Below are 26,295 nucleotides of genomic sequence, written 5' to 3'. Positions count from 1 at the left end.
GCCAAAATGGCGGGTGCGACAAGATAGCACGACGACGTCGATTTGTTCTACAAAATCGCCAAATCTGCATCTATTTCTCTGACATTTTCATGAGGGCCATGTTTTACTCTCAAAGACGCTTACTTGGATTGAAAACTGATTATCCGAAAAAAAATTATAAATCGGTTTTCATACAAAGTCAAAAAGATAAAACCCCTATGCCAATGGGTTCCCCTGCAAGCGTTTGGCTCACATTTCGATCATCGGCCTTTTTTTTTGCATGCAAAATGAACCACCAAATGTTCAGAACAGCCTTCCCGAAACGCCCTCTATGTTTACACCTCTATGTTACAACCTCAAACATTGAAGGGGGGGCAATTCCGTCGTAAAACGACTTACTTTTCCTGTCATTCTAGAACGACGAAAAAGCCTACTTTTCTGCACAAAAAATAACAGAATCGAATAGTAACACTTTTCAAAATAAATGCTGATAAGTACTACTTTTCAGCACTGAAATGGATGCTGAAAAGTTGAACTTGTTTCAAAAAGTAGTACTTTTCAACTTTTAATTTTTATTTTAACGGTTGATTGACAAAACACATGAACATTTGACTTATAACTCGAAGGGTGTTTTTCTGATTTGCAAAAAAGTTTCATGGAACTCGTTTGCAAAACTTGACTTTTTCAGCCCTCGTCGTATTTATCCAACTCGGTGAACCTCGTTGGATAAATGTATCACTCGTGCTGAATAAATCTTCTTTTTGCAACTTGTTGTATAAACTACAATAATGCAATAAGTTGCAAAAAAAAGAGTTTTTCAGCACGAGTTGTACATTTATCAAACGAGGTTCACTGAGTTGGATAAATACGACGAGTGCTGAAAAATCAGGTTTTGCAATGAGTTGCTTACAACATTTTTTGCAATTCCGAAAAACACCCTTTGAATGGAATTGTAAGTCAAATGTTCATGTATTTAGTCAATCCTCCATTTAAATCTAAACAATGATGAAAAGAATTATTTTTCAAAACAGGTGCAAAAAAGTTCAACTTTTCAGCATCCATTTCCGTTCTGAAAAGAAGAACTTTTCAGCATTTATTTTGAAAAGTGTTACTATTCGATTCTGTTATTTTTGGTAGAGAAAAATAGGCTGTTTCATCGTTCTAGAATGACGGGAAAAGTAAGTCGTTTCACGACGAAATTTTAAAAACTACTAATTCAGCACGAGTCGAACATTTATCCAACGAGGTTTGCCGAGTTCGATAAATTATACAAGCTTTAGGATTTTTGCTATTCCGGAACACGCTGTTTGAATTTGATTTTGAGTAAAACGTTGGATGTTATTTGCGTTTAGTATTCACTGAAGTCAAGGGTTTGGCTTAGATTTTAGAATTGTGTCAACATTTTTATAAAGAACATACCTTTAAGTTGCGGGAATTCCACCAAAGAAGCTCCAGCATCCTCTCCATTCGGCACAACGTGATTGTTTTGCTCCTTCACTCCACGCGCACTCAGCGGATTCTTCTCCTTCCCGAAGGCCTCGGCATCGTTCATCAGCACAACCGGCATGTTTGACCGAGGTCTACAAATCGAAGCGAGACGTTATTTTAGGTCTCTCTTACAGAAATTTCTAATCTCACCTCTTCTCAACGTCCTGCTTCTTGGGCAGCTCCTTCGGAAACAGTCCAATGAGGGCCGCAAAGAACAGCATGGCCACTCCGAGGATGATCCACCCGAGCCACCATGCGCCCAACCACCGCGGGTCTGTGCTATCGATGACCGGCGTCTTGGACGGGTCGATGTAGATCTTGAGGGCAAAGTACCCCAGCGCAAATCCAACGACCGGCCCGAACGTCCTCAGCGACGAGGCGTAGGCCAGCATGAGTGGCGTGTTGGTCTTTTTGGTGTTGTCGTCCAGGTACGTTTGACCGAGCGAATAGTACAGCGTGTTGCCGATTCCCAGCACAAACTGCGACATGAAGATCAGCACGAGTGGAACCACCGAAATGACGTCGTGACATTCCTTCGGGCTGAACGTGTCCAGGCAGAGACGGTTCGTGCTCTTGACGATGGCCGTCAGGTTGTGACTCCGCAGGACGGACGCCTCAGCTTCCTGGTCGTTGATGAACTCCTTCGTGAGCTGCAGCGCGTTCTCGCCGGCACCGTAGATAAAGTGGGGCGAGGCCAGAATGAAGCAGGACAGGGCGCAGAACACGACGCCCCACGCGATCCACCGGGGCCGGTTCCGGTGGCCACCCGCGTACGACAGGATCAGCGAGAGGAGAATTTGCGAGATTTCGTTGCCACTGAGGATGATTCCTAGGGAGGGGGGAAAGGGGAAATCATTATTACATCTAGTAGTCGGTTCGGTTATGAAGTCATCGAAATTTCTCCAATCAAACGAAAAAATATGCCTAGTCAGGGTCACGTCAGCACGCGTCGGCATCGTAAATGAGTGTATGATTTTGCTTTCGATAATAGAAATTATCAACAATGTTGTGTGATTTCATGACTTAGCAAAACGTACTGTTTCGGAAAATGATTATTCATGAATATTTTAACAACTTTCTAGACAATTAAATCTTCAATGTATTGATTCTTTTGGATTTGGATTTCTCACATGTTTTGTATAAAATTTTTATTATCATTTAGAGTAGAGGGGGGCAAAGGTGCGCGCTATGCGGGGCAAAGAGATTTTTTTGTTAATTTGTGTGTAAAAGTTAACTTTTCATCAAGTTGGGAGTTGTTTTTGACTCCAAATGAAGATTATGTTAGGGTATAGTCACAGAGTAACCCAGAGAGCATAATCCGAAGAAAAGTCAATGAAATATGTGGCTCCGTTACGAGTTTACCCTTTGGAATCATAGCAGCTCATAGCGTTATGTTTTGAGCGTTACAAGACCAGCGAAGATTTTTTTTTTCATCATAGTAAACTCAGGAATTTTCTACGTATTTTTGTTTTGACTGTTTTGAAAAAGTGATGAGCTTTGAATGGCGTTGGTTGAAAGATTTGATTGTTCCTCTGAGTTATTTCTTTAAAAAATATTGTCTGTGAAATTTTATAAAACTTTGGCAGCAGGAGTTTTTGTTTTTGTATCCACTTTTTTGCAGAACTGGATACTTTGAATTGGCTATGGAACATGAGCATGCTGTCGGGGTTTGGTCCCAAATTCACAGATGAGTTCCGATTTCCACAGAATAGAACAGAAAACAGAACGCCAGAGAAATTTGATCAACCTGCAGAATTGCTTCCTCCATATGCACACGAGGCATTTTCTTAAGACTTCAACTAACAAGACGAATAAAATATCCGTAAATTATAAAACATTTTGTCTTCAGTCTATAAAATCATAGTTGGAGTTAGTCATCTATTCCAAAAACGACTATTTTTTTTTTCTATTCACAGAAAAAGGGGGGAAGTCAGAGCATCGATGCAAACATGGATAAAAATGATTATCTCAGCATGAAAATTAAAAAAAAAACAACATGTTTAACATAGTAAATATAATTGTGCTAAGCTAACAAATTCATGTCTTTGTTGTCCTCTTGTAGACATATGCAAAAAAAAGCCGGAAAAATTATCAATTCAACACTAGCATTTTCCCATGATGCAAAATTACGACCAAATGTGGTTGGTCACAAGGTAGAAGTCTCGGTTTTAATTGGTCGGTGAAACGGCACAGGAAATTCGTCCAAAATACCAGCCCTTTTTTCTGCATTTCTTTCTAAATGACGATTTGTTGATTTTGGGAATTTGCAAAATGTTGACAACAGACGCACCGGGTCTACTAGATCGCTATGAAAAAAATGTAACGCTCTTGGTAACGCCCCGAACGTCAGTTTACTCCGAGGCCCACGATAATCAAAAGTGTGTCTGAAGGGGTGATGTACCACGATGTACCGCGTAACGCAACCATAAATTAAATGCTAGTGCTCCCTCTGGGTTACTCTGTGGTATAGTAACTTATTAAAACTGAGAAGTACTTACTAAAATTTAATTTTTAAGGTTACCTTTCTTTTTTCGCAAAAGTGTTATTTTTTGTACTATTTTAGCAGAAATTCATTTTTTGTGATTTTGAAACAATACCATCAAAAATAAAAGTTATCCAAAATGTTTTTTTTTTTCAAAAATAAAAGTTATCAAAAGATTTTAGTGCGCACCTTTGCCCCACAAATTTATTTTAGGAAAAATGATGGTAAAACATAAGAAGAGGAATTTTAAAAATTCTTTAACGGTTAGCCAGGTAATTGGCTAGGCTACACATTACTTAAACGGTTTCAAAGATTTCGTGAACCTGGAGTTTTGTAAACCTTATTTTGTAAACTTCAAATATTAGATCAAAATGGCACAAAAGTGCTTTTTCCTAATAACTTTCACAAGCTTCATTTTTTCACTTTTTTTTTGTAAATACATAAAATTTACTCTAAGACAAGTCGAAAATCCAAATATAAGCTTTTTTGGTTGAAACTAAGAATTCAAAAGGCTGGTGCGCACCTTTGTCTCTTGCGCACTTTTGCCCAGTACTTCTCTATGCTACGAAAAACGTTCCTTCCTTTTTGATTTCTCTTTTTTCAATATTTAATAATTATCCTTTTTTCTGTGTTTTATATTAATAGTGCCAAACATAAAACATCAAATCTAGATTAAATTGCAAAACAACCTCCCCCTTTGGGGTTTCCTATGCAGATAGGAATCATTGTAATCTCCTTTATTGTGTTTTCATATTTCCTAGAAACATTTTATTTATTTTTTATTTTTTTTAAATTTTCAGAACTCACGAACTGCCCAATGTCACAGAAAAGTTGTTCCTTGGAAAAACCAAAATCGGCTTGAGACTCAAAGATGTAAAAACAACACAGAAAAAAAATTATGGAAATATTCATCAGGAAATGGTGACAAATGATGATGAATTTTCATCAGTTTTTGATGAATATTTATCAGGTTCACATTTTTACACATTTTTTATATAATATTACTTAAAAAGAGGTAATATTCAACCAAACAAATTTTGAACATTCCAAAATTCAACTTTTTTATTCTGTGCTCTTCTGCCCATTTTTTTTCGATTTTTTTTATTTTTCTCGTGTTTAGGAGGTTATTTCGAGCAACTTTTGTTCTACTAAAAACTTTATTAGCCTTGTTTGATTTTTAGTATTTTATCTTGTTTAGGTAATGTTTGTTTTTGATAGTATTTGGCATATTCTACCACCTCCTATCATAACATTTTGTCTTTTATTTATGAAAAAAAAAACATTTTGCCTTTTTAATTTTTTTATATTAATCATAGAATTGTAAAAAATGCGTAGAGGCATAGTTTGGGACACTACAAAAATTACTGCATACTTCTGCTTACTTAAAATATAGGAAAAGTTTGTAAAAACCACAGCCAATGATGACTTCTGAAAAAAATGAAATATTTAAAAACATGGGCAATGTCACATAAAACAAGTCCAACTTGCAAATTCTCCTAAATTTTAATAGTTCTTCTTTCAAATGCTCTTTAAAGATCAAATATTGGTAGATAAATTGATTTTTTTTGCGAATGTTTAGATCGAAGCCCGTCTAGAGGCGGGGTTGGGTTGTAAAGGGTGATTCAATGTATTGAAATACTGAGTTTTTTTAAATCATTTTTGAAAATGTTTTTTGCAATTCCTTTTTTGAAAGTACCTTCTGTTCCTTATCATCATCAGATATAACCGTGCTGAAATGTTCATTTTAGTACGCATTTGAGTGCTAAAAATTTCAACTGTTCATCACTTTTATCGAAAAAAAAAAAAACACTTTATGACACTGTTTTGGTGTTTGAGCTAATCAACAATGCTCGCACTCTAAACTAAAGTAGGGAAACTAACGTTTCCCTAAAAAAAACCTTATCAAAAGTGTGTTTGGGGTTTGCAAAAAGGTAACAAAACTTGATTATTTCAGCACTCCTTGTTCATCTGGGTAGACTACGATTTGCAACTAAGCGTTGTTTCCAGATTCTTATTTCGGTATAATTTCGAATATTTTCTGGAAGTTATTGAAATTTGATCAAATTTGGTAAAGTTATTCATTAGTAAATAATAAAGCGCTAAATAATCTCGTTTTGTTCCTGGCGGGAAGGAATTAAGTAACCACTCAAGCCAAAATATAGGGTAAGACATTGACCTGAGCCTTATGGTCATTTCGAGTTTCTCATTCTCAAAATCAACGTGTCTCCAATTTTTCAACATCGTGACTGATATAAAAACGAAACTAAACTAAACTATTGGCACTACGCCCCCCGGGGCATGGCCTTCCTCTAACGTGGGATATCTGCTCCAGCGCCTCTGACGAGACAGGAGAAACCGGGACCGACGTTTTACTTCACCATCCGATAGAAGCTCAGTGGATAAGGCGGGAATCGAACCCGCGTCTCGTGACTGATATATTGGTAGCTAATTTAGTTCAGTCATGTTATATCTAATTATAATTTTATTTGGCTAATTGATCGAGACATCACAATTAGCAAAATTTTGCGTCAATCCTATCCTTGAAATAAACAAGATGCAAGGCTGGCTGCTCGAAATATTTTTATCATATAGAGGGGTACCGAGTGTGAATTACTAATACGAGCTCGTTTGTACGAGATCTCTATAGTTTATGAGGAAGGTTTATAAAAAAACATTTCATATACTATCACCATTAAATTTCAAAATCTACTAATTTCAGTATACGAAGCAAAAAAACCCAAAATTATCTCAAATTATCTGCAAGGCGCCCAGCTGCTGTTATTATCGCCGTTCGACAAACAGTTCGATGTCAGTCGGTAGCTCCCAAAAACCGGCTGTTGTGTGATCGATTGGAGTGCAATAGATTTCACGACGTAGGTGGGTAGGTGTGACAATTTTAAAACCATATCTCGCGAGAAGCGTCGGGAATTCTAGAAGCTGTTGATAACAGCCATATGATTTTGGGGAAGTTGAAAAGTCGAATTGATATGCGGCTGAAATTAAAACTTGACTCTTAATTACACATCGTTGATATTTCGCTAGCACATTGCTATATGAAATTTTTTAACCCCATTATACTTATAGATTTAAATATATTCAGATATCCCTTAGATACCCAAAAAAAAATGAATTTTACATGTGAGCAATTCTCGCTGAAACCGTCCCACTAGATGCACATGTTCTCAAATCGTTACGGCAATGTTCTCATTCGATTCAGCGCACCAAAAAACCATTAAAACAACCTTCGAACCAATGAAAATGTCTGCCGTTAGCCACCTGTAAATAAAAACTTGTATTGAACTATGGATTTTTTCGAAAAAATGCCCTAATTTGGAGAAATGATATCTCCCAAAATACATTACCAAATATCAAAAAGTTATATATCGTTGGAAAGGTAATCGTGAGGGCTTTCTATCGCACTTTGAAAAACATTTCAAAAATATTTTTTTCAAGGGTAATTTTAAGGGTTTTTGAGAAACTTAATTTTGAATTTTGACCGTGTTCGCAACCACTTATCATTACGCAACCATTTTAATTCGAAAGATTGGAAGATTTTGCATAAAATCAACTTGAGAAAAGTAGTGTAATGAAATAGTTTTCGTATAGTTATTAACGGATGAAAGAAATTGGTAAAATTTCAGTTAAAAATAACCAAAGCTCAGACTTCAGAAATGAGCCCAATTTACAGTCAAAACAAAGCAGGATTGTATTTGAGCTGAATGTACAGTCATCTGAGGCAAATCTGAACATATAGAATGAATAGGGACAGCTATTTTAACTATGCTTTCACTCATCAGATCATATTTTTGAATTGTTTATGTAAAAACATACATAAACAAACAAGTTTCTAAATTTTATGCTTTTAAGCACTCTGAAAACTAATGTCCTTACTTAGACTGTAGTCTCGATTCGCCACATTTCACTGAAGTAATATTTTATGTACAGAATTTGTTTTGGGAAGGTCTGCTTTATTTGTATAACCTCAATCGTGCACAAAAAAGTGCAAAGTTGAAATCAATATTTTTTGATCAAGTTAAAATTTTGTGGGGCTGTTGATACCATGAAAACAAGCAAAAAACTCTATTTTCGTCCAAATAGGACGACGCCCTTTTATTTGACACCACCCCAAAGTTTCACTTTTTTGCAAACCATGTTAAAAACCTTCATTGACAAACTGCGATATCTCTGAAACCGCAAGCAGTACAATGTCGAGTCAAAACTCACTAGAAAGATAATTAGACGTAGAATTAATAGGTCTGTTTTTCAATTTAAACTTTTTTCAATGTATTTATGTTGCACAAATAAAAATTTTAAACTTGGTTTTCATATTGAGAGTAATTAAAAATTAAGGTGAAATGAATCCCAATTTTTTTACATAGAATAGAGAAGAGCGGTGTCACCGATGACCATAAAATATTTTTGATTCGTTGTATATACCAATTGGTACCCATACCACTTGCCTTCAAAACGTAGTACTAGGATTTACCCAATCGCTTTTATGTCGAGAACCAGGCAATAACCCTAAAAAAATAAATGCGTAGCATTGCCCCGTGTGTGGGGTAAAGGGATTTTTCACTTTTTTTTTTGTTTTAATTTTAGTTCATTTTTTATTCAGTTTTCAATTGGAGGTAGTTTTTAATCTCAAAATAAGATAAATTTATCATACATTGACTTGTGTTTTATGAAAGGGCGTCGTCCTATTTGGACGAAAATCGAGTTTTTTGCTTGTTTTCATGGTATCAACAGCCCCACAAAATTTTAACTTGATCAAAAAATATTGATTTCAACTTTGCACTTTTTTGTGCACGATTGAGGTTATAACGTCATGATTCGAAATCCGGACACTTAGTAGCACATCATTTTTGTTATTGCTGGCAAAAAATCATGTAATAAGTTGGAAATGTAGAAATATCATCAGGACGTAGTGTAAACAGTCAGTTTCAAGAAAATGCAAGCAAATGATGTCTTTTCTAACAATTTTTCATCAGAATTTTAAAATTAAAATGACTTGTTGTGCTTCGAATCCCGGACACTGATAAAAGCTGATTCGAAATCCGGACACTTTTGCTTCGAATTCCGGACACTCGATTTTACTAATGAATCGCACAAATATGGACTGAAATGTTAGTGAATGGCATTCTTTAGGTCTCAAATAAGCTGTTAACATTAAAACAATCGATAATATATATAAAAATTTGCAAGAATTTAAGGAAATCGAAACCATAAATTTCTGCTTTGCCTTCCCGGTGCTTCGAACGCCTATGAAATATTTCAAGTGAAATGTTTCACATTTTTGGTAAACTTATAATTTTATTGTATTTACTTGTTTTGGCATCAACTACAGCGTTCAAACAAACTTTTAATGAAAGTTAATGTTGGAATTCATCAAATAACACAGTTTTGACATTCATAATGCGAACTTATATCCAAATAATTGAAAAAACAAGACGAGGTGTCCGGGTTTCGAAGCGTCCGGGAATTCGAATCATGACGTTACAAATAAAGCAGACCTTCCCAAAACAAATTCTGTACATAAAATATTACTTCAGTGAAATGTGGCGAATCGAGACTACAGTCTAAGTAAGGACATTAGTTTTCAGAGTGCTTAAAAGCATAAAATTTAGAAACTTGTTTGTTTATGTATGTTTTTACATAAACAATTCAAAAATATGATCTGATGAGTGAAAGCATAGTTAAAATAGCTGTCCCTATTCATTCTATATGTTCAGATTTGCCTCAGATGACTGTACATTCAGCTCAAATACAATCCTGCTTTGTTTTGACTGTAAATTGGGCTCATTTCTGAAGTCTGAGCTTTGGTTATTTTTAACTGAAATTTTACCAATTTCTTTCATCCGTTAATAACTATACGAAAACTATTTCATTACACTACTTTTCTCAAGTTGATTTTATGCAAAATCTTCCAATCTTTCGAATTAAAATGGTTGCGTAATGATAAGTGGTTGCGAACACGGTCAAAATTCAAAATTAAGAGTAAGTTTCTCAAAAACCCTTAAAATTACCCTTGAAAAAATTATTTTTGAAATGTTTTTCAAAGTGCGATAGAAAGCCCTCACGATTACCTTTCCAACGATATATAACTTTTTGATATTTGGTAATGTATTTTGGGAGATATCATTTCTCCAAATTAGGGCATTTTTTCGAAAAAATCCATAGTTCAATACAAGTTTTTATTTACAGGTGGCTAACGGCAGACATTTTCATTGGTTCGAAGGTTGTTTTAATGGTTTTTTGGTGCGCTGAATCGAATGAGAACATTGCCGTAACGATTTGAGAACATGTGCATCTAGTGGGACGGTTTCAGCGAGAATTGCTCATGTAAACTCATGAGTAAAATAAGTGCTCTAGAAAATCAACTTTCAAAACTGGTCCACTTTACTCATTTATTGATTTAATGTTGCTTTATTTCAGTCTTGTGGACAAATATATAGACACTAGAGTGACAATTTCTTGAGCTATTTTTCACAACAGAATTATAACTTAATTTGTATCTTGGGTTTGCTTCTCAGGACACTATGCAATGCACAGTGGTCCGAAACCAAAATCTAGCGTGACAAAATTGATACCGGCCACACGTTAAGATTTAGAGCTTTGGTGTCTTCGGGACAAATGATCAGGGTCAATAGGGGCATCTTTTGGTATGGTGGACATTGGGGTGGTCCAAATTTTAGGGTGGTTCAGAATTTTTATTTTGACGGGATGACGAGATAGCGCTTTGGTGTCTTGAAAAAAGTTGTAGAGAACACCATTCTGAGCAACTTTGATGAAGAGCACAAAGCTCTATCTTCTAACGGGAAGTTTCTAGAGCCATTTTTGTAATTTAGGTTGAAGTGTTTATGAAAAAATGTGTTTTTTGAATTTATCAACTCAGGCTTGTGTTGTAGCGAGTTGGTGTCTTCTAAACATTTGTAGAACTTATCAAAACACACATTTATTTTTCAAGAGAGCAAAAATCGGACCTTTAAAACGAAAGTTATAGCCAAAATACGACGAAAAAGACGCCATTTTGAAATGTGAATAACTCGAAAAAGTGGTGGAGTTTGACCTCGCTCTAAGAAGCATATGAAAGTACACATTTTAGAGTACATTTGCTGAAAATATCTCGGGGGTCTGTTTTGTTTAACTTATTTAATCTCAATTTGAAAATGAGCATTTTTTAATCGTCTTTTGCCCATAACTTTTGATAGAATTGACCAAAATTCATTTTTCAAGAATAAAAATGTTCATTTTGACAAGCTCTACAATTGTCTAGAAGGGCTCAAAAATGTACAAAATGATCTAGTGGTTGTAAAAGAAGAAACAAGTTTTGGCTGAAATATTTCAGGAATAAATTTTATTACATATTTTGTTGATTCCTGAAATATTTCAGTCAAAACTTGTTTCTTCTTTTACAACCACTAGATCATTTTGTACATTTTTGAGCCCTTCTAGACAATTGTAGAGCTTGTCAAAATGAACATTTTTATTCTTGAAAAATGAATTTTGGTCAATTCTATCAAAAGTTATGGGCAAAAAACGATTAAAAAATGCTCATTTTCAAATTGAGATTAAATAAGTTAAACAAAACAGACCCCCGAGATATTTTCAGCAAATGTACTCTAAAATGTGTACTTTCAGAAGCTACTAAGAGCGCGGTCAAACTCTACCACCTTTTCGAGTTATTCACATTTCAGAATGGCGTCTTTTTCGTCGTATTTTGGCTATAACTTTCGTTTTAAAGGTCCGATTTTTGATCTCTTGAAAGATAAATGTGTGTTTTGATAAGCTCTACAAATGTTTAGAAGACACCAACTCGCTACGACACAAGCCTGAGTTGATAAATTCAAAAAACACATTTTTTCATAAACACTTCAACCTAAATTACAAAAATGGCTCTAGAAACTTCCCGTTAGAAGATAGAGCTTTGTGCTCTTCAGCAAAGTTGCTCAGAATGGTGTTCTCTACAACTTTTTTCAAGACACCAAAGCGCTATCTCATCATCCCGTCAAAATAAAAATTCTGAACCACCCTAAAATTTGGACCACCCCAATGTCCACCATACCAAAAGATGCCCCTATTGACCCTGATCATTTGTCCCGAAGACACCAAAGCTCTAAATCTTAACGTGTGGCCGGTATCAATTTTGTCACGCTAGATTTCGGTTTCGGACCACTGTGCAATGGAGAGTTCTTAGTGCAAATGATTTCAGCAAACAAAATAGATTGTGTGCGAGTCGTCAGTATGTTTGTTGCAGATCTCAAGCTTTATCCATCCATGAAGTAAGAGCGCGTTATCTGTGGATTTCCAACATTTATATCAGAACATCGAGCTATTAGAAGGCAATAAATTTTAAATATTTGGCATGTAAATGTGTCTATGGGAAAATTATTTGTGCGTCCAAAAATAATCGAAATTAATTGAAGTGTGGTATTTCTTTCAGGATAAACTTGTTTTGCTAAACAGGGAGCGTTCTTTTATTACGTTACCCCAAAAAATCCGGATTTTGGACCCCCTCCCCCTCGTAACAAAATTTTCATACCTTTTTTTTAATTTTGTATGGACGAGATTTGGTAACACAGCCTCCGACCTCCCCCCCAACTGTGTAACGTAATAAAAGAACGCTCCCATAGCTAGTAAATTTCGTGTTAGAAACATAACTTTTACAATACAGAAGATTGAACATATCAAAAGATCTATTGTTATGTTGATAACTGAGATATTTACAAGTATAAGATAGGATAGGATAGGATGAAGATATTCACTGAATGGATTCTTTAAATTGTACCCGAGCAGACGGAAATAACTTGGGAATAACATTTTTTGATATTTAAAAATACTAGGCCAATAACATTTTATGTTATTAATAACAAGATTTGTTATTCGTCGTTATGATTTTTTTGTTATTGGATTGTTATTGCAATAACAGACTAATAACATTTTCAGTTATTCTTCGAACAAATCTTTGTTATTGTAAGTTGCTTTGGCTTTCGATAAATATCAGACCAATAACAAATTTTGTTATGATAACATAAACTGTTTTTTAACCGTTATGCAAAAGTGCATTTTTCAAGAAGATTCCATAACAATTTCTGTTATTTTAACAGTATTTGTTATTGAAATGGCATGAATATAGTTATTACCGTCTGATCGGGTACCTACTACCTTTTCAAAAATAAAAAAAGGTGTACGGGGCAAGTGAGCGCCACTGAAATTTTCCATAACATCTTGTAAGGAGATAAAAGGTTGATTTGATTAATAACTAAAACATGTCAAAAGGATGATAAAATGACATCCATGCGAAAAAAACATCAGTATTTTTACAAATATGTCTGTTTTCATTATTTAAAATAATCGAACTATAAACTACTTGCCACAAACACCTACCACTTTCATACATTCTTTTGCGAACACCAAAAACCAAAACCAAAAAAGTGAACTTGAAAAAAATGTTTCAAAACCGAAACTTCTAGCAATATAAAAAATAATATAATATTTCATCATATATACTTAGGAAATTTTCGAACAAATTATAGAAATATAGGAGGATAGATCAAAAATTAAGAAATCCGCTTTAAATTGTTTACTTTTTATAAAAGTTTTGGTATAAAGACCTCATACAAAATTGGTCAAAATTTTCCCATAGTTCTAGTCATATTAAGCAAAATTATAACAAAATAACAATTTGAGGTATAGACTCAAATTGTTGATTTCCTTGGGGGGTATATCAATAACTAAAAAAAATTTAAACTTATTTTTAAAAGTTATCAAACAAAGACTACATTTCAATTCAATTCAATTCAATTCGGTTTTATTGGTGAATAATCAAGATACAATGAGTTATTTTGAAGTGCATAACAGAGTTTTGGAGTTCCTTGCAGCTGTGTGTTGCATCATAATCCATTTAGGAACAATTATTTCTTTAACAGTCTGGACCCGAAGCCTAATTTTTCTGTTACATTCTTATTGGAATTCCATATAAACTGTAACGGGGATTGCAGGCACCGGGTCCTGACTATTAACTAAGGCACTAGCAAGAGTAAGAAGACTACATTTCTTTTCCCAATTTTTTGACTTTATTATGCAAAAAAAAAAAGAATAATAATAGTTTGGGTTATGGAAAATTGGTTGAAATTTTCATTTAGAGTAAAATTCAGCAATAAAATATAATAACAAATTTGGCTAAGACGGCTGGTTGTTTTTTTAAGTTGGAATATCACATGAATAACGCGATCAATGATTGAATGATATTCCTTTGTGGACCATCATTCAGTGAGGTACTCCTGGATTTTAGCTCTTGAAAAGTGCTTAAAAAGTGCAAAAATGCTTCAGGGCAAGAAAAAGAGGCGGTCCTCACCAGCAGGATCCGCAGATTTGAAGAAGCTAAAGAATGCCGAAGCGCTACCTGCAAAGCCAGGCAGTTTGAGCAAGGACGCTCAAAAATTGTCTGGAAACTAGTTCGCTACCCTCCCTGTGGACGTGAGCGAGAAGGAAGAATTTTAACGACGGGAAAAGTTGCCACCCATTTTTGTGAAAACATCGTCATCGGATTCGGTGCGAAAGTGGCTGACCGGGTTTATCAAATCTGGTGCTTTACGAGCTTCCATTCGCTTGTGTGCTGATGGACTCAAAATTCTGCTACCTACCAGAAAGGATTACAACTACGTTCGGGATTTCCTGAACAAAACAAAGATTGAATACTACAGCCATGACGATCCAGGTAAACGCCCCATGAAACAGGTCCTCCGAGGCCTGTATGACATGGATGTGAGTGTGCTGAAAGAAGAGCTCAAATCTCTGAAGTTGAACGTGATCGAAGTCTTCAAGATGACGAGACACAACAAGGACATCAAGTATCGTGATCAACTGTACCTGGTTCATCTCGAGAAAGGATTGACAACGCCGTCTGAGCTGAAAGCAGTTCGGGCTATTTTCAACATCATCGTGACTTGGGAACGTTATCGTCCAGTGCAACGTGACGTGACACAGTGTTCGAACTGCTTGCAGTTTGGACATGGTGGAAGGAACTGTTTCATCAAGAGTCGTTGTGCAACCTGCGGAGGTGAGCACAAAACTCAAGCTTGCGAAATAATCAACGAGAACATCGAAGCCAAATGCTTCAATTGCGGCGGCGACCATTCGACCAAGAATCGAAGTTGCCCAAAACGAGCTGAGTTTGTAAAAATTCGGCAGCAAGCGACGACGAGGCACCAACCAAATCGTCGCAAAACACCACCAACTTTCACGGACGTGGATTTTCCTGCTTTGGCGTCACCTGGAGCGGGATCTGTTCGAGTGGTTCCAAATCTGCAGCCATTGCCGTTGAATCAGCGGCAAAGAGTTGCAGAGCATACAACACCTCCAGGCTTCAGTCAGCAACCGAGGGAAAACCAACCAACATCAACGGGTGAAGGCAGTAGTGACCTGTTTTCACCACAAGAACTTCTGAACATTTTCATCGAGATGACAACAACTCTGCGTGGGTGCAAAACTCGCCAGAAACAAGTAAGAACTCTTGGAGCATTCATCTTAAAATACAGTTCGTAGTTTACTCGTTCTTGTGATTTTGAATATTTCAATGGATTTTTTTTTTTAGTTTTAGGTTAGGATTAGCTGTTAAAGTGATTTTTTTTCTTTTTCACCCAAATGTATTCAATTCAATGCAATAATGTAAAACAATTTGAAGCAAATAAATAAATGTGATCAGTTAATAATAAAACGAAAAATACAACAAAGATGAAGAGCATTAGGCCATACCACTTATCATGTAAAAGAAATGTAATTATTATAAGAAGGTTCAATAAAGACATATTTAATTTCAAAAAAAAAAAAAAATGATTGAATGATTTTCCTTAGCCAAACTTTGAGTTATAGTTGTCATGCTCTCTCATAAGATCTGTTAAATAACATTGTTTAGCCTAAGTTTTGGAGATATTATTAGTTATTCTTCTCATTATCGATGTTCATGATTATCTGATAACAAAATAAGATATTATAATACGACTTGTCATTCCCACCTGCCCGGGATGGGGTATCTCGGTTTATAATATTTTTCCAGCCTTGACGTGTTAAGGGACATAAACATTGAAACATAACGACCTTAGCTAAAGTAAACAAAATTTCAGTGCAAAAATTCAATGAATGTATGAACAATGCTTTCTTTTTAATGACTTTCCGGTCGGTTGTCTAAAAATTAAACATTTGTAAAATGATTGAATAATCATTATTTGATTAAAAAAAAACGCATACAGTCATCCCACATATTCGGAACACTTTTGAGATATTTTGTGATTTTCTGTCGACCCTACTATTTTTAGGACCTTTATTTGGACATTCTGTTGCTATTTCACGAGTAAAAGTAGTACTTAAAAAACAAAACACTGCATCTCAAGACAATTTCATTCAGATCAGCAAAACACTGCCTCAAAATTGCCTGCTCCATAATTATGAGATGCTATTTTGCCTCCCACAATTGTGGAACATCTGAATAAAACATAACTAAGCTTGAGTTTCACTGGTTTCAGTGCGTAAAGTCATTATTTTGTAAAAAATATGTACTCATGGAGAAAACAAAAGTTTGTTTACATCCGTAAGAAAAAAGTGTGAATTAGTGGATTTCAAGGGTCAAAGTTTTTCTTCAAAAGCTTGATATAAAAGTTATTTTTTTTCAGTTGTTCGATACAGCATCCGAAAGATCGCAAGAAAAGCTTTCAAATGAAGGTAAAAGCGAATCATCAAATTCAATTATCGAGTTTTATTTTGATTTTTTGAACATTGGCCAATATGTGAACTGTTCCGAATACGAGGGATGACTGTAGATCGCAACAGCTGTGTTTGTATAGAATAAGGCGTGATTTAAAACAGATGTTGCCAAATTCAAATGTACCTGCTCAGAGTCAATACAAAGAGAAATCGTCTGTATAATTATGAAAACAACAACTGGCATTTTTTATTCAGCCTAACTCAATCAAATACTGTCAACAACGACTAGCTCTATCACCCTCGTGCAAAAGCAAATTTACCCAACACTTGACCGACCTAATCCCAACCGTCTGCCAATTTCTCAGTTCTAGAAAGAGGTAGCTGCGCCGTTTGGCACCTCTACAGACATCCACTCACCCGTCGTCGACGATGGAATCTTGAAGCGCTTCTCGAGTGTGGTCAGCGTGATTACGAAGTAGATGTAGGCCATCGCTTGGGTCGTCCCGAGGAATCCGTACACCATGATGAAGGACCGGGACGTGGCAAAGCGCTGCAACCAGCTCGGATGCCACCCCAACAACCCACACAACGGACTGGACTTCATTTTTGGGGAGGTGAATTTTGTTGTTGTAACTTTTGTGGAATTCTTCGACTATTTCTCACTTCTTGAAACGATTTATTCACCGTAATTCGATTCGTTATCGGCGGGTTATGGTGGCCACTTTTGTGCTTATCACCTGTGCTGTGCTGTGTGTGATAGTGAGGAGGCCAACCCGAATGCCAGCCTGTTTTGCCTTTGTCAAGTGGTTCCACGACACGCGGCGACACGGCTGATGAAGCCACTAATTTGCAATTTTTTCACTCACGACAATCCCGGAAGTCACTATCACTGATCATTGCAAAAATAACCACTACCCACTGCCCCTACTATGGCCAACTTCCGGTCGATTATCACCTATTTATTTTTCCTGTCACACTAATTTTCTCTTTTCGATCACAAATAGTGAAAAACAAAAATCATCAATCAATTCCCGCGCCGTAAGCCGTTCACGGGACCATGCTGCTATCCAGGGCTTCGATTCCTACTTTTGCAACTGCGACAGGTCGGTTGAACATCACACACTCGACTGATCGGTGACGCCGAGGTAGGTCATCAGCTCGTCGGCGGAGCCACCCTCTCCAAGATTAGCTCCGCGTATCGAACGCGGAACGTGACGAAAGGAGAAGCCAGGTCGCTTATCTAGCTGGGCCAGTGTACGTAATTGATTCGTAGTGGAGGGTGGGGGTGTATTGGGCTGTAAATCCGGGAGTATCTAATGATTGAGAAGAATAGAAAAATTGTAAGAATAACGTACAACATCATGCGTATTAGACACAAAAAAGTGGCAATTTCGAAACCCGCGGTTTTTATTGATTAACCCTTTCAGGCCTGAATTAAAAAAATATTTTTAAGTTATAGGTGGTAAAATGATTCTTATGACCATACGAAAATTATAGGCTAGTTTTGGAAATTTTGATTTGTGGGTCATATATGGCCCATTAGGGTGTAATATCAAAATCGATTTTCTAACACGGCAATTTTTCAGTTCCTTTTGGGGTCCTAAACAACTCCCCAAAATTTGGGAACGATTGGTTTAGAGGGCCTCATGGCGCGGTGGTTAGCGGCTTCGGCTGCCGATCCCTAAGATGCTGTGGGGCGTGGGTTCGATTCCCGCCTTATCCTCCTGGCCTTCTATCGAATGGGGAAGTAAAATGTCGGTCCATTTGCGTAAAAGAGGTTTTGGGTGACTCACCACACATAACCTTCGGATGCCTAGAAATGAGCAGAAACTTGCAACAGAGCCCACAAAAGACCCGGGGGTCGTTAAAGTGGATTGCTTTGCTTTGCTTTGCATTGGTTTAGTCCTCACTTTGCGCAAAGCGAAACAATTTTTTTTGGATTTTGATATTTATAAAATCCACGTTTCACGCTGTACTGATTTTCGAGCAAAGAACGCGTTTTAGACGAGTTTTGAACACGCTGTATCTTTTTTAAGGAGCAAGTTAGCAACATACTCTCTTCGGGAAAGTTGTAGAGCACCTTCCAGAGCATCCGAATATGAATCCGGTTTTAGTACAGCGTAAAAAGTGGATTTTATAAATATCAAAATCCAAAAAAATGTTTTTCTCCTACAAATTTATATGGAAAATTGATTCGCTTTGGGCAAAGTGAGGACTCAACCAATCGTTCCCAAACTTTGGGAAGTTGTTTAGGACCCCAAAAGGAACCGAAAAATTGCCGTGCTCGCTAAATTTGGACAACTTTATTTTTTTCCATACAACCTTATTACACCCTAATGACCAATCAGGCCTGAAAGGGTTAAGGGTTAACATAATGTAGAAAATCACAAAATTAAAAAATAATTCCACTTGAAAGATAATTTTCAATCACTCCTGAAAGTTTCATGAAGATACACATGAAACTTAAAATTTACCTTGAAACTGCTAACTTTGAAAAGCAATAACAAAGATTTCTCAAATTTGTTTTGTTAACAGATTAAAATTTAATTTTAATACCCTGAAAACATATTTAAAAAAGGTGCAGTGGTAATGCTACAGGCATAACCATCATGACGAAGAACTTCGGACACAAAAGTAAATGAAATTTTTATAGTTTTTAATATTTGCGTTTCTTGGATGGTCTCATGGTTTTTCGAAGTTGGATAACGTTTTAAAATTTCAAACGCTTCTTGAGCTAATCGTAATAGCAAGATTTTCGGGCCTGTTGATATGAAATCATTTCATCAATTCTCTGTTAAACTTTCGGCATTGAACAATTTTTAAGAAAAATTTTGCAAACGGTAAAAAGGCGTTATCAGGACTACAATTTATTACAAAGGGTCATTCTGAGCCATGTGTTAAAGACACAACACACAAACCCTAGAGTTTGATACCCATATTGCCCAAACTATCATGTCCAGTTTCAAAAACCCTAAAGTTTGATACCCATATTCCTCCAACTCTTATGGTTTCCGTCATTGTCCCCCTATCGGAACACCCCCGGGGCCTCCGGCCAATCCAGGTGGTTGCCCCTACTACCAAAATGTCAAATTTCATGTCCAGTATCAAAATCCCTAAAGTTTGATACCCATATTGCCCCAACTCTTATGGTTCCGCAAATGTCCCCTTATCGGAACATCCCCGGGGCCTCCGGCCACTCCAGGTGGTGACCACTACTGCCAAAATGTCAAATTTCATGTCCAGTATCAAAATCCCTAAAGTTTGATACCCATATTGCCCCAACTCTTATGGTTCCGCAAATTTCCCTTTATCGGAACATCCCCGAGGCCTCCGGCCACTCCAGGTGGTGGCCACTTCTGACAAAACGTCAAATTTCATGTCCAGAATAAAAATCCCTAAAGTTTGATACCCACATTCCTCCAACTCTTATGATTCCGTCATTGTACCCCTATCGGAACATCCCCGGGGCCTCTAGCCACTCCAGGTTGTGGCCACTACTGCCGAAATGTCATTTTTCATGTCCAGTTTCAAAAACCCTAAAGTTTGATACCCATATTCCTCCAACTCTTATGGTTTCCGTCATTGTCCCCCTATCGGAACACCCCCGAGGCCTCCGGCCACTACTGCCATAATATCAAATTTCATGTCCAGTTTCAAAAACCCTAAAGATTGATACCCATATTGCCCCAAATCTTAAGGTTCCGCAAATGTCCCCTTATCGGAACACTCCCGGGGCCTCCGGCCACTCCAGGTTGTGGCCACTACTTCCAAAATGTCAAATTTCATGTCCAGTTTCAAAAACCCTAAAGTTTGATACCCATATTGCCCCAACTCTTATGGTTCCGCAAATGTCCCCTTATCGGAACATCCCCGGGGCCTCCGGCCACTCCAGGTGGTGGCCAATACTGCCAAAATGTCAAATTTCATGTCCAGTATCAAATTCCCTAAAGTTTGATACCCATATTGCCCCAACTCTTATGGTTCCGCAAATGTCCCCTTATCAGAACATCCCCGGGGCCTCCGGCCACTCCAGGTGGTGGCCACTACTGCCAAAATGTCAAATTTCATGTCCAGTATCAAAATCCCTCAAGTTTGATACCCATGTTCCCCCAACTCTTATGGTTCCGCAAATGTCCCTTCATCGAAACATCCCCGGGGCCTCCGGCCACTCCAGGTGGTGGCCACTGCTGAAAAAATGTCAAATTTGTTAAAAAGAGAGCGAAGGGGTGAGGGCAGCTTTCTGTGTAGCTGTGGAATCCGTCACCCCTCGCGTCCTTCCTTGGTTCCGTCCCGTAAAATCTCCATGGCAACACGATGCACGGAATCTGGCCGCTTCCTCAACCCGGTTGGGTTTGATAAAGCATCACTAATTCGTGTGGAAGAATTTGCCGGGTGAGAACAGCTACCTCGCGCTGTGAAATCCGTCACCGGTTTGGAGGAGCGGGGTGAAGGCAGCTCGCCGAACTGTTGGTTCCGTCCCGCAAAATCTCCATGGCAACGTCGTCCGATCGTTGATTCCTCGTGGCTGGTTTCCTCCTCGGTTCCGCATCAGCAACAGCAGGATCTCCTTCCAGATCGGCGTCCAAAATTGAATTGACTTGATTTTGGATCGGCACCTCCTTTTATATCAAATCGTGATGGCGTTTAGCTACTCTTACGAAGCAGCAGCACAAAAGGAAAAAATCGCCAAATTGTGTCAAGGCCAAACGCAGGCAAGGCTTTGGGGGCGGAGTCAAGAGAGAGAGTGTGCACGTGTGTGTGTTGTGTGCGTGCTTGCTTGCTGTGTGGAAGCAGTTTTATTAATTTAAACTCAGGTTTTAAGTGCTTCAACTAAATTTCATGGCAATTAATTAGGTATAGTAAGAATGCGTGAAATCTCCCCTTTCGTTTGGTGGGTACCACTTTTACGTGTGTTGAACAGGAGCTGAGATATTAATGTTACAAATCTTGCAGTCGCAATTAATTTCTTTTCGTTACATTTCGCTCCGCGAATTTTTGGATTGCTACCCTGTATAGAGCCCTAAGACGAAGTTCTTCGTCAAAAAGTTTAAATGTGTGTTCATAGCAACCTCTGACATTTTTGCCGATTTACAGGAGGATGATGCCAGTCTTTGAAGTTAAAATGGGATCAATCCAGTAAAATCTTTAAGGGATTGGATTCTATCATGTATGACCCTGGGTGCTGAAAAGACAGAATGCGTAACGTGATTTTCGAATGTTCCCCACTGCTTCAGCCTCAGAACAGAAGTAGAAGGCTATGTTAAACCTCAAGCGTGACATAGTTTTTGCTGTGCCATTCCACGTCAAACAGGAAGTTTCCAAATCAAAAGTGCTCCGATTTGGCTCAAATTTGGAGTGGGAGTTCTTTGACCCAAATAATCAGACCCGTATTTTTTTTTGTTTGGCGATTAGGGTGCTCCTCTCCGAAATAAGGTGGTCCATAAAATGGCTTTTTCATTGATTTTCACAAAATGCACATTAAAAAAAAAAATCATATCTCTGGAACTGCTGAACCAATTTTAGAGCGCCACAATTCAAAAGAAATATTATTAGTTGGGCTTTTAAGGAAAAATATTCTGAGGTTCGAAAAAGCTAGCTGAATATTTTAAAAGGTCATATGAAAATTTATTTGGCTAAATTGAAGGTCTCGGGACCAAAGAGCTCATATCTGAAAATATTTTGTTCTGATTCCTTGTAATACTTTACATAAAATATCCAAAAATTGCGAATGTCCATTAACACAATTCGGAGATATGATTTTTTGAACATAAAAACTGGGTTTTTCGACGCGTCGCACGCAAAAACGGGAAAATGACAAAACCGGGTAAAAATCATCTTTTACCACTAAAACTGCTATAGTATCAAAATTTCAGCGATGACCTATACTGCCCATGTTCGCATAAATGTCTCATATGCAAAAACAGCAAGCTGAGAAAAACGCATTTGAAGTTTGTCCTATATATTAGGCTACGTGTTAAGTTTTCGTGAAAAAAACTGGATTTCCTCCTGATTTCTAGAACAAAGTACTGGATGGGCCAGATAGTTCCAAGAATGGGTTCCAGCATCATGGATGAGTTTGATGTTGAAAATTCTGTACTAGGATACACATACTGGCAGGAAAAAAATATTCCCTGAACAACACCAATTCTTTCCGTACTCCGGATTTCTCCGGAGAACCTGGAACCGGTTCCAAAGTGGCCAAACCGTTCCAAGATTGGTCTTGAGTATCATGAATAAGTTTACACTTTCAATGTGATATGAATCTGATAAAGATTATCACATAATATTTCAATCTTCTGTCAAGACAAATCGTATAAAACGAGTTGAAAAAAAAGTTTCTTTATTGGTTCGCCCATAACTTAGGTTAAATGGCTCTATTTTTGACTTTTCATATGAGGGACATCATCTGGATATCTGTCCCTATCTTTGGCTTTCTGAATTTTGAAAATCCGCCCTCAAGGAGCGAAGATACAGCTGATCAAAATCGAATTCCGACTTTTTTGAAAAAAAAAGTTGTTTCTTGATTCGTACATAACTTAGGGTAAATGCATCCTTTTTTTGACTTTTCAAAAAAGGAAAATTATCTAGACATTTGCCCGCGTCATTTGCATTTTGAATTTTGAAAATCCGTCCAGGGGGAGTCGAGATACAGCTTGGCAAAGTTGGACTTCCGACTTTTTTCGCGAGCTTGGTAGTTTGCGGGATAATTTTTTTCATGGGAGTTTCAGATTGTAGATTTGTATCAGTTCAGTTAGATCTAGTACTACAGAATAATTCTAAGCATCTCCAAATGAGTTCTTGGCATTGTTATAGAATTTCCCGCTAGAACTACCAGCTTTGGTCACAAAAATCTTCTCTAGAAGTGGCCATTGCTCCGCGAGACACAGTACAGAACAGATCAGACAGAACATAACCGTCCTGTTCTGAAATACAGCTCAAGATGTAGAAAGTTACAGTTTTCTTGTCTATTTACCGTCTAGTACAGTTCAATAAACCGACAGAAACCGAGAGCAATCCCGGGCAGACGGTAATAACAAAATTAATAATATTTCAATAACAAATCCTGTTAAAATAACAAAGAGTGTTATTATTTTATCCTGAAGTTCAACTTCAAGAAGAAAAAAATAATAACAGTTTCTGATAAAATAACAAAATTTGGTATTGAAGTGATATTATATTGAAAATGTTTAATAACACGCTAATAAGAGGAAATGTTATACATTTCAAAAACTCTTCTAATAACAAAATTTGTTATTCGTTCGGTATACTGACTTAGAAAAAAAATGCCATAAATCGCACAAATGGAAAATTTTCTAAGTGTCCATAACACAATCTGTTATTATTTTTTCTTTTGTTAAATATGTTTAGATCTTTGGGATAATTTTGTCTAATTTCGTTTCGTTTTTGCCATGAAATGGGGTCCTTAAGCTTAAATTATTCTAAAAAGTTGAAATTTTGGAAGTTGATTTTTTAAATTATTTGATATACCCCCTAAGGGACTTTGCTAAAATTGGCTGGAACTATGGGATAATTTTGACCAATTTCGTCGGGGTCATTATTTTGGCTATGAAATGGGGTCCTTAAGCTAAAATTATTCTGAAAAGTTGAAATTATGAAAGTTGATTTTTTTTATTATTTGATATACCCCCTAAAGGACTTTGTTTAAAATGGTTAGAACTATGGGATAATTTTGACCAATTTCGTTGGGGTCATTATTTTGGCTATGAAATGGGGTCCTTAAGCTTAAATTATTCTAAAAAGTTGAAATTTTGGAAGTTGATTTTTTAAATTATTTGATATACCCCCTAAGGGACTTTGCTAAAATTGGCTGGAACTATGGGATAATTTTGACCAATTTCGTCGGGGTCATTATATTGGCTATGAAATGGGGTCCTTAAGCTAAAATTATTCTGAAAAGTTGAAATTATGAAAGTTGATTTTTTTTATTATTTGATATACCCCCTAAAGGACTTTGTTTAAAATGGTTAGAACTATGGGATAATTTTGACCAATTTCGTTGGGGTCATTATTTTGGCTATGAAATGGGGTCCTTAAGCTAAAATTATTCTAAAAAGTTGAAATTTTGGAAGTTGATTTTTTAAATTATTTGATATACCCCCTAAGGGACTTTGCTAAAATTGGCTGGAACTATGGGATAATTTTGACCAATTTCGTCGGGGTCATTATTTTGGCTATGAAATGGGGTCCTTAAGCTAAAATTATTCTGAAAAGTTGAAATTATGAAAGTTGATTTTTTTTATTATTTGATATACCCCCTAAAGGACTTTGTTTAAAATGGTTAGAACTATGGGATTATTTTGACCAATTTCGTCAGGGTCATTATTTTGGCCATGAAATGGGGTCCTTAAGCTTAAACTATTCTAAAATGTTGAAATTTCGAAAGTTGGTTTTTTTATTATGTGACATACCTCCTAAGGGATTTTACTAAAATTGGCTAGAGCTATGAAATAATTTTGACCAATTTTATCGGGGTCTAAAATTAATCCGATAAAATTAACTTTTGAGAGTTCATTTTTTTTTTAATTTTGTTATATTCCCTAACGGAATTGATTTATTTATTGAGATTTTTTGTAGTGCGAATAACAAAAACTGTTATTATTTTCACAGAGCTAGAAAGTCGGAGCTGACGTTGAAGTTCGAGCTGGAGTGAGACCTTGGAGACTGCATCAGATTCAGAAAATTTTCAGCAACTTTTACTTGGAGTCGGAATCTGTGAAGTCGGGTATTTTTAGAGAGCTGAAGTCGTCGTTGACGTCATATCCTGCATCCAGAGTCGGAGTTGTCTTCAAGTATGGATTCAAAGTCGCTTGGAGGTACCCGACTCTGCAGCCCTGACTAGTACAGAGGAGTTATGGCAACTGCAGGTTTATTTGCAAATTACAAATAAACCAAAACAATAACTTTTTTTTGTTATGGAGACATGCCAGTTCAATAACATTTTTTTGTTATTATGCTGCTCCACCTCTCCGCACAAAATAACAAATCTTGTTATTCCTTCATGATTCCTTCTGTGTTATTGGTTTGTTATTGCAATAACAACATAATAACAGTTTAAGTTATTCTTCGAACAAATCTTTGTTATTGATTTTTGTTATTTTAACAACTAATCCGATCATCCCAATAACATATTTCGATCTTCTCACAGTATCAAAAACTGACCTTCCCAAGTTATTTCCGTCTGCTCGGGATAAAGTTTTGATTACAATTTAGTTTAACCCGCGAATTTCAGTTCTGTCCAGATCCGATTATGCCACGATCCAAGCAACAGCCGCTCTTATGTACGTTAACAGTGTTATTAACTCAAAAACGATGAAAATGCATATGGGACATTTATGCGATCATGGGCGGAACACAAGTTTGGGTACCAAAATTTTCGTTATTGAAAGACGCAGCAATCTTGTTAGCGAACAGTAAATTGGTTCCACTTTGACAGTTCTAAATTCAGGCCGCATTGCGAACCACTATTCCGCACAAAGGTCATAACTTACGATAGTGTTGCCAGCATTGAGTTTTAAAATCGGTATGAGAATATATAAAAAAAAGTCAGTATCTATAGAAAGTACATTCTGATCGATTTGGTGTCTTCAAAAAAGTAGTAGGGAATGACTAGAAAAATAAAAATAAAA

The 26,295-nt window shown here is 36.7% G+C and overlaps 1 protein-coding gene across 3 annotated transcripts in view; it reads right to left on the bottom strand.

The window, feature by feature from the left end:
• The window catches only part of LOC6037875 (solute carrier organic anion transporter family member 74D), a 63,897-nt gene that overhangs the window by 9,375 nt on the left and 28,227 nt on the right, over positions 1-26,295 (bottom strand). For all 3 annotated transcript variants that reach the window (XM_038257841.1, XM_038257843.1, XM_038257842.1), the window contains exons 2-4: positions 17,066-17,961; positions 1,618-2,296; positions 1,399-1,559 (exon numbers count right to left, since the gene is read on the bottom strand). In XM_038257841.1, the coding sequence (XP_038113769.1) occupies positions 1,399-1,559; positions 1,618-2,296; positions 17,066-17,252 (1,027 nt within the window). In that variant the 5' untranslated portion in view covers positions 17,253-17,961. The remainder of the gene's footprint in view (positions 1-1,398; positions 1,560-1,617; positions 2,297-17,065; positions 17,962-26,295) is intronic.

Source organism: Culex quinquefasciatus, chromosome 2 (assembly GCF_015732765.1).
Source record: "Culex quinquefasciatus strain JHB chromosome 2, VPISU_Cqui_1.0_pri_paternal, whole genome shotgun sequence".
NCBI classification, from domain to species: Eukaryota; Metazoa; Arthropoda; class Insecta; order Diptera; family Culicidae; genus Culex; species Culex quinquefasciatus.
This window is presented reverse-complemented; position numbering and strand designations above follow the sequence as displayed.